The sequence below is a fragment of the Sturnus vulgaris genome, chromosome 3, assembly GCF_052056855.1.
Source record: "Sturnus vulgaris isolate bStuVul1 chromosome 3, bStuVul1.hap1, whole genome shotgun sequence".
NCBI classification, from domain to species: domain Eukaryota; kingdom Metazoa; phylum Chordata; class Aves; order Passeriformes; family Sturnidae; genus Sturnus; species Sturnus vulgaris.
The window spans coordinates 58771859-58790676 of record NC_142245.1 but is presented as its reverse complement, the minus strand read 5'-3'; the positions used below and the strand labels follow the sequence as shown (position 1 = coordinate 58790676).

The window sequence follows — 18818 nt, the reverse complement described above, 5'->3', positions numbered from 1 at the left end:
AACCCTACCTAAATATCTTCCTCTTTCTTACTACCATCTGTCCTACCAGCTTAGAGGGAAACACACTGGCCTCTGGAAGCAAAGTTCTGGTGAAGGTCTTGACATTTGACAGCTCTTTTGCCTTGTGTCAGGCACATAGAGTGGTTACAGTAAAATAAAGTCCATTGGTCTAAGGCAACTCCCACATCTCCCTGTGACACAGCCCCAGCACTGCCCTAGCTCTCATCTCTCCTTCTTTGTTAATGGCAGACCTCCTAAAGGTCTCTTTTGGAGACCCATATTCACCTTCTTAATTTTTTCGTGCCCCTTTTTTTTTTCCTGGAAGATGAGAAAACATTTTTACCCTCCATTTCCTTTTCCTGCCACTCTAGATTATAGCTACTTACTGTCTGAGCATGTTTGCTCAGAAACTCTGGAAGCACAGTGCAGTTTGTTTCAAAGACCATTTGCAAGTGGAAAATATCAAATGTTGGTAGTGGTGCCAAGATTTATTATATGGAGTTTCCCCTGTAGCTGGTTTATATGAAGTATTCATCACACAGCATTGAAAAAAGCATGTGATTGATTGACTGGAACAGTGGAGCCTATTCTGTAGCTGGCTCCCAGACCCTCAACAACTGGCTAGCTTCTGCTAGCTTCATAGGGACAACCTGGATAAGCAAATTCATGTGTCTGGATGTGGCTACTTAACCTCTGTACAAAAAGTTGACAGCTCTGGAATACAAGTCTAAGCAAGCAAGATATAGTCAGATGTGGATGCACCATTCCTTGAGTGCTTCCTGGAATTCCAGAGCAGGTTAAGCTGTCCATGTCAACACAGACATCAGCTAGACCATCTGCACATCAAGGGAGCCAAATGCTGGATTCTCTGTGAGCCCATTTCCTACCTAGGTGCAAGAACTGCAATTCATCTGAGGATTGACTCTTTCTGTCCAACCATACCTGTATGTTCTGACGTGCATTATTTCCCATTAGATTTCTTCAGATCTTGAAGGAGAGCCACCTCCCTGCTTAACACCATAAAACACAAAACAACATAACAGTAGCCAAATAAATATTTCTCATAGAATAGGGAAACACAGCAATAATATGCATGTAGAGAAAGCCACATTAGCAGTGTGACTAAAACGGATGCCTAGAATCATTCGGGAAGGGAGGAAATGGCAAACAGATCCTTACGTGGCACTGCACTAAAATATTAATTTCTCTTTAGTCACTTCTGGCCTCAAAGTAATGACCCTCTCAGGTGAAGCTCAACAGAGGCATCTCTGCTGACCCACAGCATGAGTTTGTGGTCACAGCTGCTCTGCTCTCCTGCCAGCACATGGGGGCAGAAACTACAGCGTGAGACTGAACAAAAGCATTCAATTTACTGCATCTGTAAACAGTTAAGTTGTCCAATTTTATACACCTATTTAAATACAAGATCTCTAAATGTTCTTCTGTGGAGCTGAGAAAACTGAAATGTAACTGTAACTTGTCCCCAGTCCAGTACTGAGTCAACTAACTACTAATTAATGTCCCTTTTTTAATAGGAAACCTCAGCTTTTCAGAAGGCAGATTTTGCATTTTCAAGAAGTGAAAAGATCTTCTACTGCAATATAGGGAAGGAGGTGGGGATTAATCATCTGGTCTGAAGCCTCCAACTCCAGACTGTCTCCTTGTAGCTGTTGGCAGCTGGCTAACCTAAAAATGAAGGAGGAAGTTGTAATTCCAGCTGATAGTTGAGACCCTGAAAAAGACTACAGAACCATGTGTGTGAAATGTGTGGAGTCTGTACCAAAGTGCCTTTTTACAAAGTTTTTTCAGGCTCAGTGACAACAACAGAAACAAAAGCTTGTGGAAAAGATGCAAGATTGAAAACAAGACCCCATACTGAGGGTCTTTTCCTATAACTGGGCTTCCTAAACAATGCACAAGTCTCTAGAGAGCAGTGAAACTTGGAAAAACCCATGACCAAATTTTGTCCCACGCTGAGAGATCCCCAAGATATCTGAAGTTCAGTCCTGTGAAGCATCAGGAGTCAGTGGGGATTCCAAAGAGTCCCTTTTATACTTCCGTAATTGCATGAGCAACATTAAGACAAGGATAATATTTATCAAGGGGTTTTCTTGTAGAGGAAAACCCTCAGAGATTGTTCCATTGACATTCTTGCAATCTCCTTTCCTGTTATTCTTTGGGAGAGTGAGAACTGAGAGGATCAAATAGGCATTGGTTTGGTGTAGTGCTATTGAATTAAGTTTTTAACATAAGGAGACCTCAGGTTTAGTTGCATGCAGAGGATGAACAAGGCAGACTTGGCAAAGTCAGCAAAACTCCAGAGGGCACTGGGCCATTGTACTGATTCTTGTTTGGAAAACAAATGTGTTGGTTTTGATGTGGCTGGTGGAAGACAACAGCTATAGAAAAGTGGATGCCCACCATGGAGGAGCATGCTCACCTCCACAATAATGGAACCAACAACCAAAGCCTTGAAGGGAGAGAGGCAAATTAGGCAATCTCACTTGTTTTACACAGCAGCTATAAAAATCTCAGCATTCTACACAGTGCAGATATTAACCCACACCACAACATTTTTACCTCCCAAGTGACACATTACAGGATTATTCCAAGAAAAGGTTTTTCACAAGCCTGAAGCTCTTCTTCAGAGCTGCGACCTCCCAGGTGAAAGGAATGTTTGCAAAAATGAAAATTTGGATGATGAGAAAGGAAATCTGCAGTTACACACCAGGATGACAGGAACACCCCCCAGCACAGAGAAACTAGACACCTGTCTTCAGCAGCTTGCTTTTGCTACACAGCAAAGATCCCTGAACCAAGAACATTTCCATTGGCAGTCTGTGGTCTGTCTCTTTTTGAAAAGGAAGCCAAGGCCTGTGAATCTCAGAAGTTTGAGGGATCACAAAAAGTGCATCACATTTTAATCACTCAGCTTAATTAAGCTCAAGCTGTTTGGAGTAACTGGCAGTACCAAGGGACATTCAGTCTCTTGAGAGTGTTGTAAAAGGTGAACCAGTGAAAGTTTTCCAAATGTTTTCAGAATTTTTCAAGTTGTAAGCATCATAATTCTTCTAATACCTACTTAATCCACTTGTTAGAAACATCAGCATATCTCTAGAACTCACTAAGAATTTGTTATATACCATGTATTGTTCATATTATATCCTTCAGTGCCATACATTTTTCTCCTCAGATGCAACTCAAACAATCCTTTTGAAACATTCTGTCCCTTTATCTTAAATGCTGCCCCTTTAAAGCAATTCTGGTTTTAGTACAGGTTACTCAAATGTCTTCTGATATATTGATTGATGTATGAAATAATATACTATATAATTAACATAATAATTCACTAACTGTATGAATACTCTGAGCAGCATGGGGTTTTTTTTTCTGGTTGCTGAACCTTTGGTGTTTTAAGGAAAAACAGTCCAAGCAGATTTCTCAGCAGAGTTTTCTTTGCAATAAAAGATCTTGAAGCATGTTTCTAGTAGGGGAGCTAAAATCCAGAAAAAGAATATAACCTTAAAATGTGAAATAAGAGCTGCAGCAGCAGTAAAGGTAACTGGGAAATGGTTGGTCAGCCCTAATCTAACCTAGACCATTTCTGTGCAAAAAAAGCAAGCAGTAAAACTAGAAATCACCAGCCTTCCCATCAGAGAAAGATTCCCCATCATCTTGAAAGTAATTCCACGTTTGTTGGCAAGATGAGTTTTGAGCCTGTGCAGACTGAGGACCAGCAGAGTACCTGGTAGGAGAGCAAAGGGGCTGCAGCATCACCACAGATGATCTGTGCAGGAGCCAGGCTGATGCAGTAGTGGAGATGATCCAGTGGAGAAGACCATCAGTGTGCAGTTTTGCAAGTTTCAGAGCAGGAGAGTACCAAAAGATGAAGAGTGGATGCAATAATAACCCATAATGCTACTTGAAATGAATGGACAGGTCCTCATTCTGGTTGGTTATTTCTCTGTTTTGTTTAGGTTACACTGCCTAAAGCTGTTGTTGATAATACTAGTAATTTTGTAGGTTTTGTTTTTTCTCACATTTAGGGAGAGGAAATTGTACTATATTTAGAGCTTGGAACAATTTTCTCTTGTTTATTCACTGCTGATTACCAGCATAAACTAAACAGACCTCAGCTGACTTGTATTTACATATTCTGCTGTTTCAGTAGAGAACAAAAAAATACACAGAGTATCTGCTCTGGGCAGCCTCTCCTGGGTATGCTCTTGCCTTTAGGCAGCTCTGTCTGTATGGGTTACCATGGCACAGGTTTGGGCTCTCACCTTGCCCTTCCCTGGGGGAAGGGACTCCCAGTATCTGCCCACAGATGTCTGTCAGGGTGGCAGGTGCAGCAGTGCAGATGGCCTCTGCCTTTCTCAAAGCTGTCCCAGCCAAAGAGCAAGGCAGCTGTAACACTCTGAGGAGACATTTGGAGCAGCCTCTCCCCTCCCCTCCCCTCTCTTCCAAAACAGATCTATGATCTATCCAAAGTGATCCTCACCTGTTGGAGTCAGTAACTCAGGAGTCCCTCTGATTTCTTCAGAGAGAAATCAGAGTGCAGGGATCGAATTAAAGCCTTTGAATGGAATGAGTAAGTGAATAGATGGAGTGAATAAGTAAGTAAATGGAATAAGTTTTAAGTGCTTTTAGTGAGTAAAAGGTCTTAGATGCCTGAGAAGTAGTACATGTTCTAGTTGAAAAACATACTAGTGTTTCCTTAGAGGCTCCAAGAACCTGGCTTCAGACATAATAGAGTTAGAGTTAAGAATATTGCTTACATTTTTCAGTTAGAACAAGATAGGCCATGTACGTAGGCTATACATAGCCTGGCGTGCTAAGAAACCAGAATTCTAATAGGTTAAGGAGTAGTGGTCCGAGTTTGTGTCTTAGCTACTTGGAAAGTTTCTATAAAAGAGCATGCATCAGGGAGAGCTGGGGCTCTATGCCATGGCTCTATGCCATGTGCATTTTGCCATTGCATTTTGCCACTGCAGCTTTGCCATTGCTTTATGCCTTTGCTTTGCTTTGGCTTTTGAGACTGATGTGCTTCTACAATAAATAACTTTACAGCAACTATTAGCTGCCTTACTTTTTACACAAAAGGAGAATAAGCCCGACAGTGTGGGTGCTCAAGAGGCACCCAGAGGTTTGCCTAAAACTCACACTCACCACCCAGCTTGATGGCTTGTGCAGTCTTGGGCCAAGGTGACTCACTGGTGACTGACCAGCTCAGGAGCTTGCCCCAGTCAGGAGGTGCCATGCAGGCACTGCTGCTCAGCAGGGACACCCGTGGGCAGCACAAGAAGGGCTCACTTAGGAGAGCATTTGCAGCCCGGGCCAGGCAAGACAGGGGCCAGCATGAAGACAGAGATGCTGGGTGAGGTGAAGGAGCAGAGAAAATCTGATCCCAGGCCCTCTCCTGTGTTTTATTGCCTCTGTTTTATTCCCTCATGACGCTAATGACCAGAGGGAAGGAGGAAATGCTGCTACATTTTTTTTGGAGTTTGTGGCATCAACATATGCTATGCTTATGCAGGAAAGAAATGTGTGGGCAAGGCAGGTTAAACACCTGCTAGCAGACATTGAATGGGACAATACAGATCACGCCCATGGTTGCTAGGCAAGAACACCAACCTTTGAGTGAATTTGTGAAATATTTTTGGATATAGCTTAGATCATACTTTCAAGACATAGTGCTTCAAGAAAGACACTCAGCTCCAAGAAAGAATATCCAATTACCAAAGGAAGAAAGTAAATGAAGGGGGAAAATAGAGGTAAATTATGGAGAATCAACAAAAGTTTCTGGGAATTTATCAGCAGTTTAAACAAATACAGTCCCTGTTTTTAATGATGAAGAAGAAGACCATATAACAAAGACTTTCAGAAGAATGGAAGTGTGGAAAGTAATTAGGTGGGCAGAAACACTATTGCTACTACATTCAAGAAGAGTTTGAAAGCCTCCTGGAAATAGTCAGTAATGCTTTTATTCCTACTGCAAGAGAAACTGGTTCTTGTTGCCCATAGTACCCCTGAGAAAATCACATTGCCTGCAACCTTAGGAAAATTATCACCTGTGAAAGCCCAGCAGAATCACACAAAATCGCAGTGTTTTTGTACTTGTTTCAACTTACAACCTTCCAAAGCTTCAGAGAGAGCAGGCTGCAAGTTTTGTCTTGTGAGGGACAGACTTCTTCCTGAAGATTCTCTCTAAGTAAGACCTGAGAATACACTTTGCTGCTCCTGAACCAAAACTGTGCCTTCATTTTAAGAATTTTCTCACAATGTGTGTGGAATGATGAATGCACACAGAAGAGAATCATAGAATATGCTGAGTTGGAAGAGATCCATCAGGATCATCGAATCCAGCTCCTGGCCCTGCACAGGACACCCCAAGAGTCACACCATGTGTCTGAGAGCATTGTCCAAATGCTTCTTGAACTCTGTCAGGCTTGGTGCTGTCACCACTTCCCTGGGGAGCCTGTTCCAGTGCCCAGCCACCCACTGGGTGAAAAATATTTTCCCTGCTATCCGACCTAAACTTCCATTCCTCTGCCTCTCCACTCATGCCCCGCAGCACGGACCTGCTGTAAGACCTGGCCAAACAGCATCTCCTGCCATCTAGAGGCTTTCTGCAACACCATGAGGGCATTGCCCACAGCCATGCCTGACCTGATCCTCAGGCTCAGCTCAGAGCTTCCACAAGTCACATCTGGAAAGCAGGTGCAGGAGATACTCGCAAGAAGAAACCAAGGTCAGAAATTCTTCATGAGAGCCTAGAAGACTACACTCCTTCCCTGCTTTTGCCCTCAGAGCCTCCCTCACTTCCTCACAAATGACCATGGATTATCTGGGAGCCAGCTTGCAACTTCCATTTGGGAAAAAAACCCTACTTTTTTAAAAAATTGAAGATGTTTATATCCCTTTTATTCAGTGTTCCACACCTGGAGTCCTCTGTGTTCAAGTACAGATTCTCCAGTACAAGACAGATATGGACATAATGGAGAAAATCCAATGAAGGGCCATGAAGGGGATGAGGGAACAGGAGCACTTCTGATATAACAAAAGTCTGGGAGACCTGTGGCTTTTCAGTCTGGAAGCACAGTGGAATCATATCCTTGATGTGGTAGAGCCAGGTTCTTCTCAGTGATATCCAGTCGCAGATAGAAATCAATGGGCACAAAAACTCAAATACAGGAAAATCTGTTTAAATAAGAGAAATTTTTTTAATTGTGGGATGGTGGTTAAACACTGATCTGGGTTTCAGGCAAACTGTAGAGTTTGCATCATTAGAGATCTTTAAAATGCAAGAGGACATGGTCTTGCTATAGCTAACATGGCCTCCAGCAGGATTGGACTAGATGTTTCTCAATGGTCCCTTGCCACCTCAGCCATTCTGTGAATTTATGATAATTTTTGTCCAACAAATAAATCCACTGTGGAAAACATGTGGATATGGAACTTTGTGTTTTATGAAATTTTGGTTCTGGCTTTGTCTGGATGCATAAAGCAGTGGATGGTATCATTCACAGACTTGTATTCTCCAGGTTGGAGGAAGCTTTGAAAATCAGATCCAACACACTTGAACCTCAAAGCAAGGCCAGCATCAAAGTTAGATCAGGTTGCTCATGGCCTGTTATGAGCCCCTTCAGGGATGGAGTTTTCCCTCCCTCTCTGGGCTGCTGTCCCTGTACTTGGTAAGTTTGATGATACAGACATTTTCTTAGTATTTCCTGGAATTTCTCATGTTGCAGTCTGTATCCATTGCCCCTCACTCTTTCAGTGTGTGTATCACTCACAAAAGTGTGGGAACACCTTCCTTATGATTCCATTGGGCCATTTGAGATATCAAATCACTGCCAGCCAAGCCTTCCCTTCCCAAGGCTGAACAAACCCAGTGCTCAGCCTTTCCCTGTATGTCCACCCCCCTAACCATCATCATTATCCTCTCGTAGATGCTCCATGTGCAGGCTCTCCTCTGCTGAGGAGAGAAGAACGTCCCTGAGCCCACTGGCTGTGTCCCTGCTCATGCAGCATGGCCTGTGGCTCAGCTTTGCTAACACAAATATGTGCTGACCGGCATGTGGACATGTGGAGCTTCTCCAGCTCTTCTCCTGCTGCTCAGGCCATGTTTGGAGCTGGGTGACACTGGCACTGGCAACACTGAGGAGTGTCCTAGGGTGACTTTATGATGCTTATATCCCCAGTCATCCGTTCTGTTTGTGATGGATATTAAGTTCTACAACTTTAAGACTAATTCCAAAAGTCAAGGGGGAGAAAAAAAGCACAAAATTTGTTACGAAAAATTACACTTGCTCTCCCACATCTTTCACACAAACTGTATTGTCTATAACAGCCAGCAAGAAAAAGCTCTCCTTTACTTTTAGTTAGTTTTTAACCTGAACCAGAAGAAGGAGTTATGGCAAATTATAGTACCTGAGGGCCTGTCCCCCAGGCTGTTGCCTTAGACACCTGGCTTGCCAGTGTTGACACCAAGATTTTTGCACTCAGCTACAATTCCTGTGTTATTCTCTCCGAGTGCTCATTCTCACCAGGGCCATACATTTCACTGGCTGTTGTGATGCAGTTGGCAGAGTGACGTGGCAGATGTCCTGTGGGACTGCTTCCTGCTTTTTGGGACTCACAGGCATGGTGAGAAAAGGAGCAGCAGTACAAGGCATGGCTTTGTTTTCAAATGTTACCAGCTAAGGGCCCTCAGGCAGGCTGGCAGGGCTCTGTGGGTGGGACTTTAAACATCCATGGATTCCAGTTTTGCCTTAGGAAGCAGAGCTGGGCTACTGCCACATTGACCTCATTCCCTTCTGCATGTACCTCTTTCTCTTCTGCCAGAGGGACACAGCTTTTCACTTGAATAACATCTCTCTGCCTGGTAAGAAAAGAGGACGTGAGTTCTGCAGACAGAAAACTGTATAGTAGAGAGGAACTGCAAGGATCATTTCACATTGTTCAAAGCGTTGGGTTACCTCCCACAAAAGCCTTCTATTATCTTTCCAAGTGACACTCAGTGCTTCCTTCATCACCAAAGAGTTCCTCTGTTCACATGCTGGGTCCACATGCAGGGATTTGGCTGTCCCTCAGAACCCTTGGCATTTGTCACATGTTGGCAATTGTTCCTGCTGCCTTTGAGGCAGAAATCCTAATTCTCACACAAATATGGTACAGTGATCAGAGATTAGCATCTGGAACTGACCAGGCCAGACAATGCTTTGAGCGGCTTGCTTGTCTTTTCCTCCCCACCCCTTGCTCTGTTGTGTTTTTCTCCCTTTCTTTTACAGCTCTGCACAATTCCCCACTAGGCAGGGCCCTGGCATCCCTCCACCCCTGAGAGACTTGGACCGGAGGCAATGCAGGCCCAAGCTGTGTGAATTTTCTCTCTGTGGGGATCCTCCTCCTCCTCCATCCTGTTCCCTCAAGGTCACTTAGACAAGAAAGCAGGGGTGGTGCAACAGCCCTCAGAGCCTCTGAAGGGACATGGCATTCTCTGAGCTGGCACCAGGAGCTTGAAAACCAGATGCAGATGTGGTGTTGCCAGTAAGAGGGGCATGGGAGGAGAGCTGGGAGACGAAAAGACCCGTTCCTCTCCCATTAGCACTAACCAAAGTTGTATGACACTCCCCGACATGCAGGGCAGACACAAAGCTGTAAATTGAGAGCCAGTTTAGCTCCCAAGTGGGTGTGCTGCTTCTCCTATGCTGGCATGGCAGGACCAGTGTATCATGGGGACAGCAGGGAAGTAGGAAAGGAAAGGAGAGGATTGCCTGTTGTTCAGGACACTGACAGAGCCTTGGAGAAATAATCTGTATTGGGATATGGCTTTCCTGATCCAAATGGCTTTCAGTCACCACTGTAATGCCACCACCTCTTAGATGAACAAAGGGCAAGATCAGCATTAGCTCTTCAAGAAACTACCTAGTATCACCATAATATGTTTACCCTATGCACGGGGCAAAGGATGCAAATGTGTCAATCAGGTCGCCTTGTACAGCACAGAGGACGTATCAAAGTGAAGGCAACAGACTGCATACCATTGTACTTCATGTGTTTCCCTGCTGTTCCTTACTGCTGACTCTGCCCTGGCTGGTTTAGCCTCAGAGAAGATTTACACTGAAGGGGATTAGTGCACAATGCCCTCCACCCCTACCCCAGCACTGCCCAGTTCCTCCTCAGCTGAGACTGCAGAAAAAACAACTGTCTCAGATCTTGACCCCCAGTGACATCTCTGAATGGGACTGTCTCACCCCAAAGGTATTTCCAGCAAGAAATGAAGGAACCATGTCTCTTCACATGAACAAATTAGAATTTACATGTATTCTCTGAAGGTGTAATGCAGCTCTTCTGCAAAGCTGCTCTCTGGGCAGTCATCCCAGCCTGTATTGCCAAAAGGACCAACATGTCAGACTTTTCACTTCCCTTTGCTGAACTTCATGAGTTTCCTGACATCTCATTTCTCCAGCCCATAGAAGTCCCTCTTTTGAGCAGCTCTCAGCTCGAAAACCACTCCTCAGCCCCAGTTTAGTATCAGTGTCAAGTGCTGATGGTGTACTCCATCCATGCACTCCATCCCACTGTACAGGTCATTAGACTGTTACTGGACCCAGGACTGGCCTCTGGGGCTGGTGCTTGCAACCAGCTGTCGTTTGGACTTCACACTATTTTTGATCACAACCTTTTGAGCCTCACAACACAGTTAATTTCACATCCACCTTAAAGACCAACTCTCCAAGCCATGTTCCACCAGTTTTGCTACAAGGGGATAGTGGGAGACCATGCCAAGTGCTTTATGGAAGCCACTGACATTCCCTTTTCTCCCCTGTGCACGGCTGCAGTCATTTCAATAAAGAGGATGGTCGGGCATGATTTGCCTCTGGTAACACCACACTAGCTGCTAACCATCTTTGAAAGAGAACAACACATTCATGTGCTTCCATTCTCTTACAAAAAGTTTACACGTAGTCCTGTCCCAGGGTGGACTTTCTGAAAGCTAACGATTTGTCATTTAGATTATTTGACACAGATGACTAGAAAGGATGAAATAGAAATGGAACCATGTATCATAGATTTATTAGGGAAAAAAAATTATACTCAAGACCATATATTTGGCACTGTACTGAAGCAAAAATATGTGAGAAAAATTAAAATGTTAAAACCCAAATCACCATGAAAAAGAAAATGCTCCTTTAATCACTTTAATTCCCTTTTTTGCCCCCATACAATTTAAAAGAACTACAGGAAGCAACTCAAAGAGGTGTTAGACCTACACTACATGTAAGCTGGAACAAGAGTGAAAGATGGACCAAGACTGGATCTGTCCCCCAGGTTACTGCTTCTCTCCCATGCTGCCAGAACAGGTGAGTCTTACTAACATGAGCAAAGTTCTTCGAGATGTTACCATGAAACCTTATTGCAAGCTTCCAAATGCGTTCTAAAAAATAATCATTACACCTTTCATTCATGTCACTTTCTGCTTTCTGGTCTGCTTGGAAGAGATGTTGGTAGTATTTTAAATGATTGTATCCCAATTTGTTCCCAAACAATTATTTTTTGTTTTGTTTTTGCATTTTGTTGCTGCATAGTATTTGCATCATATGCCCCTCTCTTTCACAGTCAAATCAGCTTCCTGCTAGTTGACTCCCATATTGGTGTCTTGGGCTTCTTTTTGGAGGGCAAGTAAGTTAAAAGCAGTTTCTAATTTCCAAATTACTTATCCTGTGCCTCGGCACAGTAACATAAAAGATACTGACAAGGAATAAATAACATACAAAATAAGATGAGAATGGATTAAAGGAAAGTTGCACTAAAACTTTTAAATAGTAAAGGATAGAAAGCTTTACTGATGCTGACAAACTGCTGTGTATGTGTTTTTGCTGAACTATACAGTGCCAGTCTAACATGGATAGAGGGGTAGAATCCCACTGAATGTCCAGTCCAAAGGCAGTCAAGGAAGTAGGACACAGGTCTTTATCAATAATTCAAATGTTACATCAACAGTACTCACAAGAAGAATACAGCTCTTTCCTTGGTTAATATATTGTGCATAGCAATATTTCAAGGAATTAACAGCACCTTTTACATAAAAATTCCAAACATATTTATCTAGTGAACAAGAAGATCTCAGCATCTCTAAGAAGTATTTCTGCAGATGTACAGTACTGTATTTATATAGATATAGATACAGATATATCTCAAAGTGAATTTACACTGTGACCTGGTGATTAGTCCAGCAGTGAGTGAACCCACAGGGTAAGTCTTCAGAAGAATATACTGCCTTTGGTGGGTGGCCAGTTACATGGCATGATTGCATAGGGGAGCCCCATTGGGCAGCAGAAGACAGTTTAGCATCCCATTAAGCAAGCACAGCATGCTTAGGTCGTTCCTGTAAGATATAATAAACTTCCAAATTTTCATGGCTAACACAGTTCTAATTTTCACAGGTTGCACACATTGCAACCTTCTCTTTGTGCCTTAAAGACACAGAAGAGGAAGGTAGGACACCAGACTTATATCCTATCCCTTCTTCCAAGCAGAAATCAAGTAGCACCAAAGATTTAGGCTGGTAAAGGGTGTCCATGTTTGTCTTCATGAGGGTTTCTTGAGCAGCTGGTCTTCACTGGTTTACCCCATTTATTTTTTTTCCTTTTCCAAATCAGTTGCTCACAGTCCTCTGGTAGAAATAATTTGAAAAGCATGATCTACGTAAGGCAGGAAAGCAGACTGCTACCATTTCCCTGGGATGGGCACACCACATTCATACCAGCCCACATAGTAGTAGGGTGTTGTGTATCCAATGCGTCCAAATGATACAGGCTCCTGGCGGTACTGGCGGTAATACCCTGTCGGGAGAAAAGCACCCATTTCTACTCCAGAACACAGACACAGCAATTCAACCAGAGCAGCAGATGCAGTGAGAGTCAATCCCACAGCACAAACAAACAAACTGTCTGGCAGGGAGTTGTATCAAAAGGGTATTGGCTAGCCCTGGTATTTGGCCGAGATCTTTCTTGAATGATCTAATTCTGGTCCTTCATATTTCTTGTAGTTTTGATTGGTTTTACTGCTCAAAATCTCTTTAACTATTGTGTAATGCTGTGGTCTGCCAAAGAGCTTCTGCATTTCATTCCAAAAGGTGGGCATATTTCAGCTGTGTTTATGAAGTTTTAAAGTCAGTTTAAATATATGAAGGACTCTGGGACAAAAAATACCATCAAATCACATTATTTCACAGGGCTTAAGAGACTATCAGCAAAAGTCAGCTTTTCACAAAACAAAAGGGTATCATTTCATGCAGTAAATACTGAGTTAAGCCCTCCCTTTCCCTTTTAATTCATCTGCAGAAAGAATGTGACTGCTTAAAGCGTTAGAAGAGGTGCAGCATTCTTGTCTGCATAGCTCGTGCGTTGGAACATCTGAAACACCCATGGCTTGTGCCAATAATAAAACTTCTGTGTGCTCTCTATCTCTGTCTCCTAGACCTAGTATATACACATCTGGATTAATCATCTGTCTTCTGAGCTAAGAAGTGCAATACTTCATAGTGATATATAAAGGACTATTTCAGTTTCTTCCTGGTAACACCACCATGCAAAGAATATCGACACATAATTTAACATGGAAACCACTAATAATTTAAACCAACAGACTTACTGAAGAGACTGGCTGACTTCCATGATTGGTTTCATTTTGTGAAGCAACTTGTCTTCTACTTGGTTATGTGAGGTGAGCAATTTGCTCAGAGGAACTCCTTCAAGGTAAGAATTTTCCCTCTGAGAAAGGAATCTACCAGGCCAGAATAAAACACTGACCTTAAGTCACTAGACATATTCCTTTGTGTTTTGCATTGAATGAACTAATAGAAATAATTCACAAAAGCTGTGCTTGCAAAGATGGTCCCTTGCAGCTGGTCCCTTTAGGCACATGGAAGAGGTCTTGCATCTCAAATCAATGAAGTAGGTCTTATCAATAAGAGAAAGGCTTCACAGACCTATACAATTATTTTTTGTTTTGTTTTCGCATTTTGTTGCTGCATAATATTTGCATCATATGCCCCTCTCTTTCTGTATCTGTCTCTCTCTCTCTGCACCCACAAGCCCTCTGGGACTTGCATCATCTGCTCTCAGCTACTGCATCAGCTGTACTCCTTGGAGAGCTGCCAGCAGCCATGGACAGAGCTCCACTCTGTGCTCTGCTCCTTACCACTTAATCCTACAGATGGGATAACAGGCTCCTGGCCAGCATCCCACCCCCCCATTGCTGTACCTCGGATCGTGGGCAGGGCTTCAATGTATGACTGAGGTCCTGTTCTTCCATCCAGGTGTGAATCCACGAATTGGCAGTGGTCCTCACCCCTTCCCCAGCTATCCCCAATGCTGTAGAAGGTATCTGAAGAGTGATACAGACAGATTACTGAACTCAGCAATACTTTGGGATACTCTTTACCACCAGGAAAGCAGGTGTGGAAGAAAGCAGGAAGAATGTTGCAGTGACACACACAGTATTACCAATGAACAAATAGTGACTGGAAAGAGGAAAAATGCTACCTCCACAGTATGGAAGCAGAAATTAAGGAAAATAAATGGGTTACAGCTCAGTAAGGATTAATCCCCATTTTGCAAGTCCATGGGCAGTGCACCACAGGTGACAGGTGGAGAGAATTTCAACTGGATTAGTTGAAATATATCATGTGAAAGCAAGAAACTCTCAATATGTAAATACCATTAGTTTGACTTCAGTTTCAAATGAAAACTAAAAACTGTGGAGCTCTCTTTCTCAGCCAGGGCTCTTTATCTCTTATTATTCAAAGACAGTATTGAAACTACACCAAGGCACTACAATAGTCATAAGCAGAGTCTGAAAGGCCATTGACATGATTCCATTAACCCAGCTCAACAATATGGAAAGCTTTTTCATTATCTCTCAGGCAATGCACCTGTGTAAGGGCTACTGCTAATTCTTCTTGAGAGGACTCTCACATACAATTCTGACACATATGAAATGAAGAAAAACAGAAGATGAAGAGACAAGTAATCGTGTAGCAGGAAATTAATCACGGTGCCTACCTTTCAGGTCATCACTGAGGTAAATTTTGTACCTTAAGGAGTTGCAAAGAACCACTCCTACAAACTTGCGGTACCAAGTTCGTTTCACGTACTGCTTGCCAGTGCAGTCTGAGTAGGTGGGGTCATACTTAAAAGTGAATGGGATCCAGATAGGCTCACCACCTTGGAGAAAAAAGGTAAATTCCACATTAGGGACAGACTTTAACACTTCAGTCCAAGTTTTGCAGAGTTCAACATCTAATAATATGTTTCACAAGACATGCTGCAACAGATTAATGCATGACTTTTTTATATTCGGAAATAGTACTTCAAGAAAAAATATTAATTGAAAATAAAGTTAGAGACTTTATTAAATCCCTCCTAGGCAGTAGACAAAAATAACTGTTAAAATGATTAAAATATGATTTCATGTACTGAGCCACAGCTTTAAGTAAACAATCTTAATTGTTTCAGTAAGACTTCTTCTCTACCTCGTATTACACAGTTTCTCGTCTTAGCACAGCCTGATCTTAGGTCTGACAGCGACAGCAACTTGCGTTTTAAGACTATAAAACATAACCCTTTTATAGAAGAACAGATGTTAAGAACTCTGTGGTGAGCAACAGCTTGTGAAGTATCTTTTTGCTATTTGGTTTAAAAGATCATATCACAAATGTACTTTTCAGTTTTGTTTTCCCAGATTGCATCAAAACAGATTAGTTGCCAATAATAGACAAGTGAGACTTTTCCTGGGGAACCCTGTTCAGAGCATTGCTGCAGATAAGACTGCTTGATTGTATTGCAAAGGAATAATTTGAATAATTCGAATTCCTACTGGCTTACCAAAATATTTGCTTTGTACTACCAAGACGAAATAATTTATTTTGAAATTGCTGTTGTATTAATGTATACAGAATGATACAAAAAGCTTCCAGTGTGATAATTGGTATTTTTCTCTCTAGCAACAGCCCAAAGCCCTGTTTTTACTCTGCTATTTCTAGGTGGTTTACAAATGAGATTGGAAGTTTCTTCTGTTAGGCATTCTTCCTCTCACTAGGCACATGGACCAAATCCTGCAAACACTTGCATGTGAGAAGCAATCACTGGTTAGCAATCCTCAGAGACTTCCGAGGACACAAAGAAACCAGACTAGCAAGCACAATAAAACGGAGAAGGAAGGGATACACTGGACACTGCTTTCATGAGAAATGTAGCAAAAAATCCAGAACCAACCCTCTTAACTCCTTAGGAAAGCTGGCACAGCATAGGAACCATGAGGTCTTTTTTCCTGCATCTCTTCTAAGAGCACATACTGCCTGGGGTTACACCACCAATGTTCATGCCAGCAAGGTTAGTCCTAGCACCAGGAAATCAGATCTTCTGATTATGGGCTGAACTAGTTCATTGCAAATTTGGAAATACAAAGCAAGCTAAACAGCTTTGTGGCATATTATTTAGCTCAGTAACAAATCCTTGAATTTTTGAGCATTTATAAGGGCATGATGATTTGTACAGATGAGCACCAGAACTAGAGAGAGAGAGAAACCTGATCCTGCTCTACAAGCTACACTTAGGCAACTGAAGGACACAGATACTGAAGTAACATACTTTTCTGCTTTTTACCAAGCGATTAAAGCTGTTGTACCAGGGAGAAAGATGGGCCAAAATCAAGTGCTTATTTGAACATATCTTAACAAGATTTCTTTTCAGAAAATAAAAATACAGGTTCCTAAGACAAAAAAAGTTTTATGAATTAGTCCCATTAATTGCTACCTGTTCCCACTGAAAAACTGTACCTAAAACTGCATGTTTAAATGTTTCTAATTCCTATAATCTGTTTTGCACAGGCTTTATGCACTTCATGAATGAAACAACAGAGAAAGACTTACCAGGTGGCCTGACAATGAGTAGAGGATTGTCTAGAAGAAAAAAAATACAGAAAATTTAGTATTTTGTTCCAAACCTTGCTTTATAACATGAAACATACGAAGTGACTGATAGAGCATTTTCAATAAGATGCTTCATCCTATGATGGCATTCTTTATTGAATATTCCCAGCTCAAACCTTACACTTGCATTAGAAGACCACTGAATTAGCAATTTCTTTCTCTCATGACTTATTCCATCACTTTAACTGTACCACCTGGCCTTGCATTTAGCCAATGCTTTTTGTACTTGTGACAGCTGCAAAGCCACCTTTGGCCATGACAAATGAAAAGATCAGTGCTGCAAACTAAAATTTTAACTTTAACATGTTATATAAAGCTAACAAAGGAGTTGATTTTGGATGGGAAAACTAGGCATTCAGGCCCATATGCTGACAGTAGGAAAATGATCTGCAAGATGCAGCACAGAATCGTGGAATTGTTTAGGTTGGAAAACGGTCTTTAATATCAGTGAGTCCACTGTCAACCAAGCATTGCCAAGTTCTCCACTAAATCATGTCCCTCAGTGCCACATCTACACATCTTTTAAATACCTTCAGGGATGGGGACTCCACCACTTCCCTGGGCAGCCTGTTCCAAAGCTTTACAGCCCTTCTCTAAACATTCCAGCTCCTCAAAGTCTTCCTTGTAGTGAGGGGCCCAAAACTGAACACAGGACGTGAGATGTGACCTCACCAGTGCCAAGTGCAGAGGCACAATCCCTGCCCTGCTCCTGCTGGCCACTCTATTGCTGATCCAGGCCAAGATGCCATTGGCCTTTTTGGCCACCTGGGCAATGTCAAATATTATGCTTGCATTAATACTTGAGGCTCTTACTCATTTAATGAAAATCTGAATACATTATCCAGGACCATGGACCTATCTCACATCTCTGTGATGATTTACTTCCACAGTTGGTGGAGCTTCTGAAGTGAGCCATACAGAGTGAAGTCACATGAGCAAGGGCAGAGACTGTATAAACCCCATGCCATTGAAAGGGCAAAATTTGCAAGAAACAACAAGACCTTTCATTCACGTAAAGACTGAAAAATTTGTTCTTTATTATTCAGTGGAGTCATGGGCCTCTGGCTCAATGGAAGTAGAAACAGCAAAAAAATAGCTCATTTAAACCTACTATTTTTAGAAGGGGGTGCTGCTTTTGAATGTACTGTTAGCCTTGTGAAAGAGCAGCATGCCATGTCAAAAAAAAAAAAGAACAGAGAGCTTCGCCTGTCTGATGGAACTATATTTCTTCCAGAGACAACTGCTTCCAACTAATTAGGAACTAATTAGGAAACTAATTTACTAAATGTTAGGTCAATCTATCAAAGACCTTAAACTGCCCATTGCTTCTGTATTGATTAACATTACTAGCCCTTTGTATTTGAAATTAAATTTCCCCTTCCCCTTGAGCTGACTTTAACATCACTTATATTTTCATCGTGGCATTAGGAGTGCATATTATTTTCCTAGCTTAACTGAAAACAAATAATTAAAGTTTAAAAAACCCCAGCATAATATGAAAGCAGCAAGTCCAGAATGATCACTGTTATTGGCATGCTGGCTTCAGTCATTGCCCAGACACATCTGTTATTATGAGTTTTGAGATGAAAACAAAAAGCAAACCGTACCAGATTCCGTGATAAATGAGACTGAAGAGCTAACAGGTCCATAACCAAAGGGATTCTTTGCTTGGACTTTAAAATAATACCTGAAACAAGAAGAGAGGGGAAATAATATTGAAATAGATTTCACTGCAATGGCTAAATGACAAATAATACTAAAATAGGGTAAGAATCAAAGCAGAAGAATTCCACTGAGTATCCTTTGCATTAAATGGAGT

At 42.2% G+C, this 18818-nt stretch overlaps 1 protein-coding gene across 1 annotated transcript in view; it reads right to left on the bottom strand.

The window, feature by feature from the left end:
- Nucleotides 1–11958: 11958 nt before the first annotated feature.
- The window catches only part of FNDC1 (fibronectin type III domain containing 1), a 60819-nt gene continuing 53959 nt past the window's right edge, over nucleotides 11959–18818 (bottom strand). The window contains exons 16-20 of the mRNA XM_014874274.2: nucleotides 18607–18686; nucleotides 16940–16969; nucleotides 15072–15233; nucleotides 14272–14394; nucleotides 11959–12848 (exon numbers count right to left, since the gene is read on the bottom strand). Of these exons, the coding sequence (XP_014729760.2) occupies nucleotides 12733–12848; nucleotides 14272–14394; nucleotides 15072–15233; nucleotides 16940–16969; nucleotides 18607–18686 (511 nt within the window). The 3' untranslated portion in view covers nucleotides 11959–12732. The remainder of the gene's footprint in view (nucleotides 12849–14271; nucleotides 14395–15071; nucleotides 15234–16939; nucleotides 16970–18606; nucleotides 18687–18818) is intronic.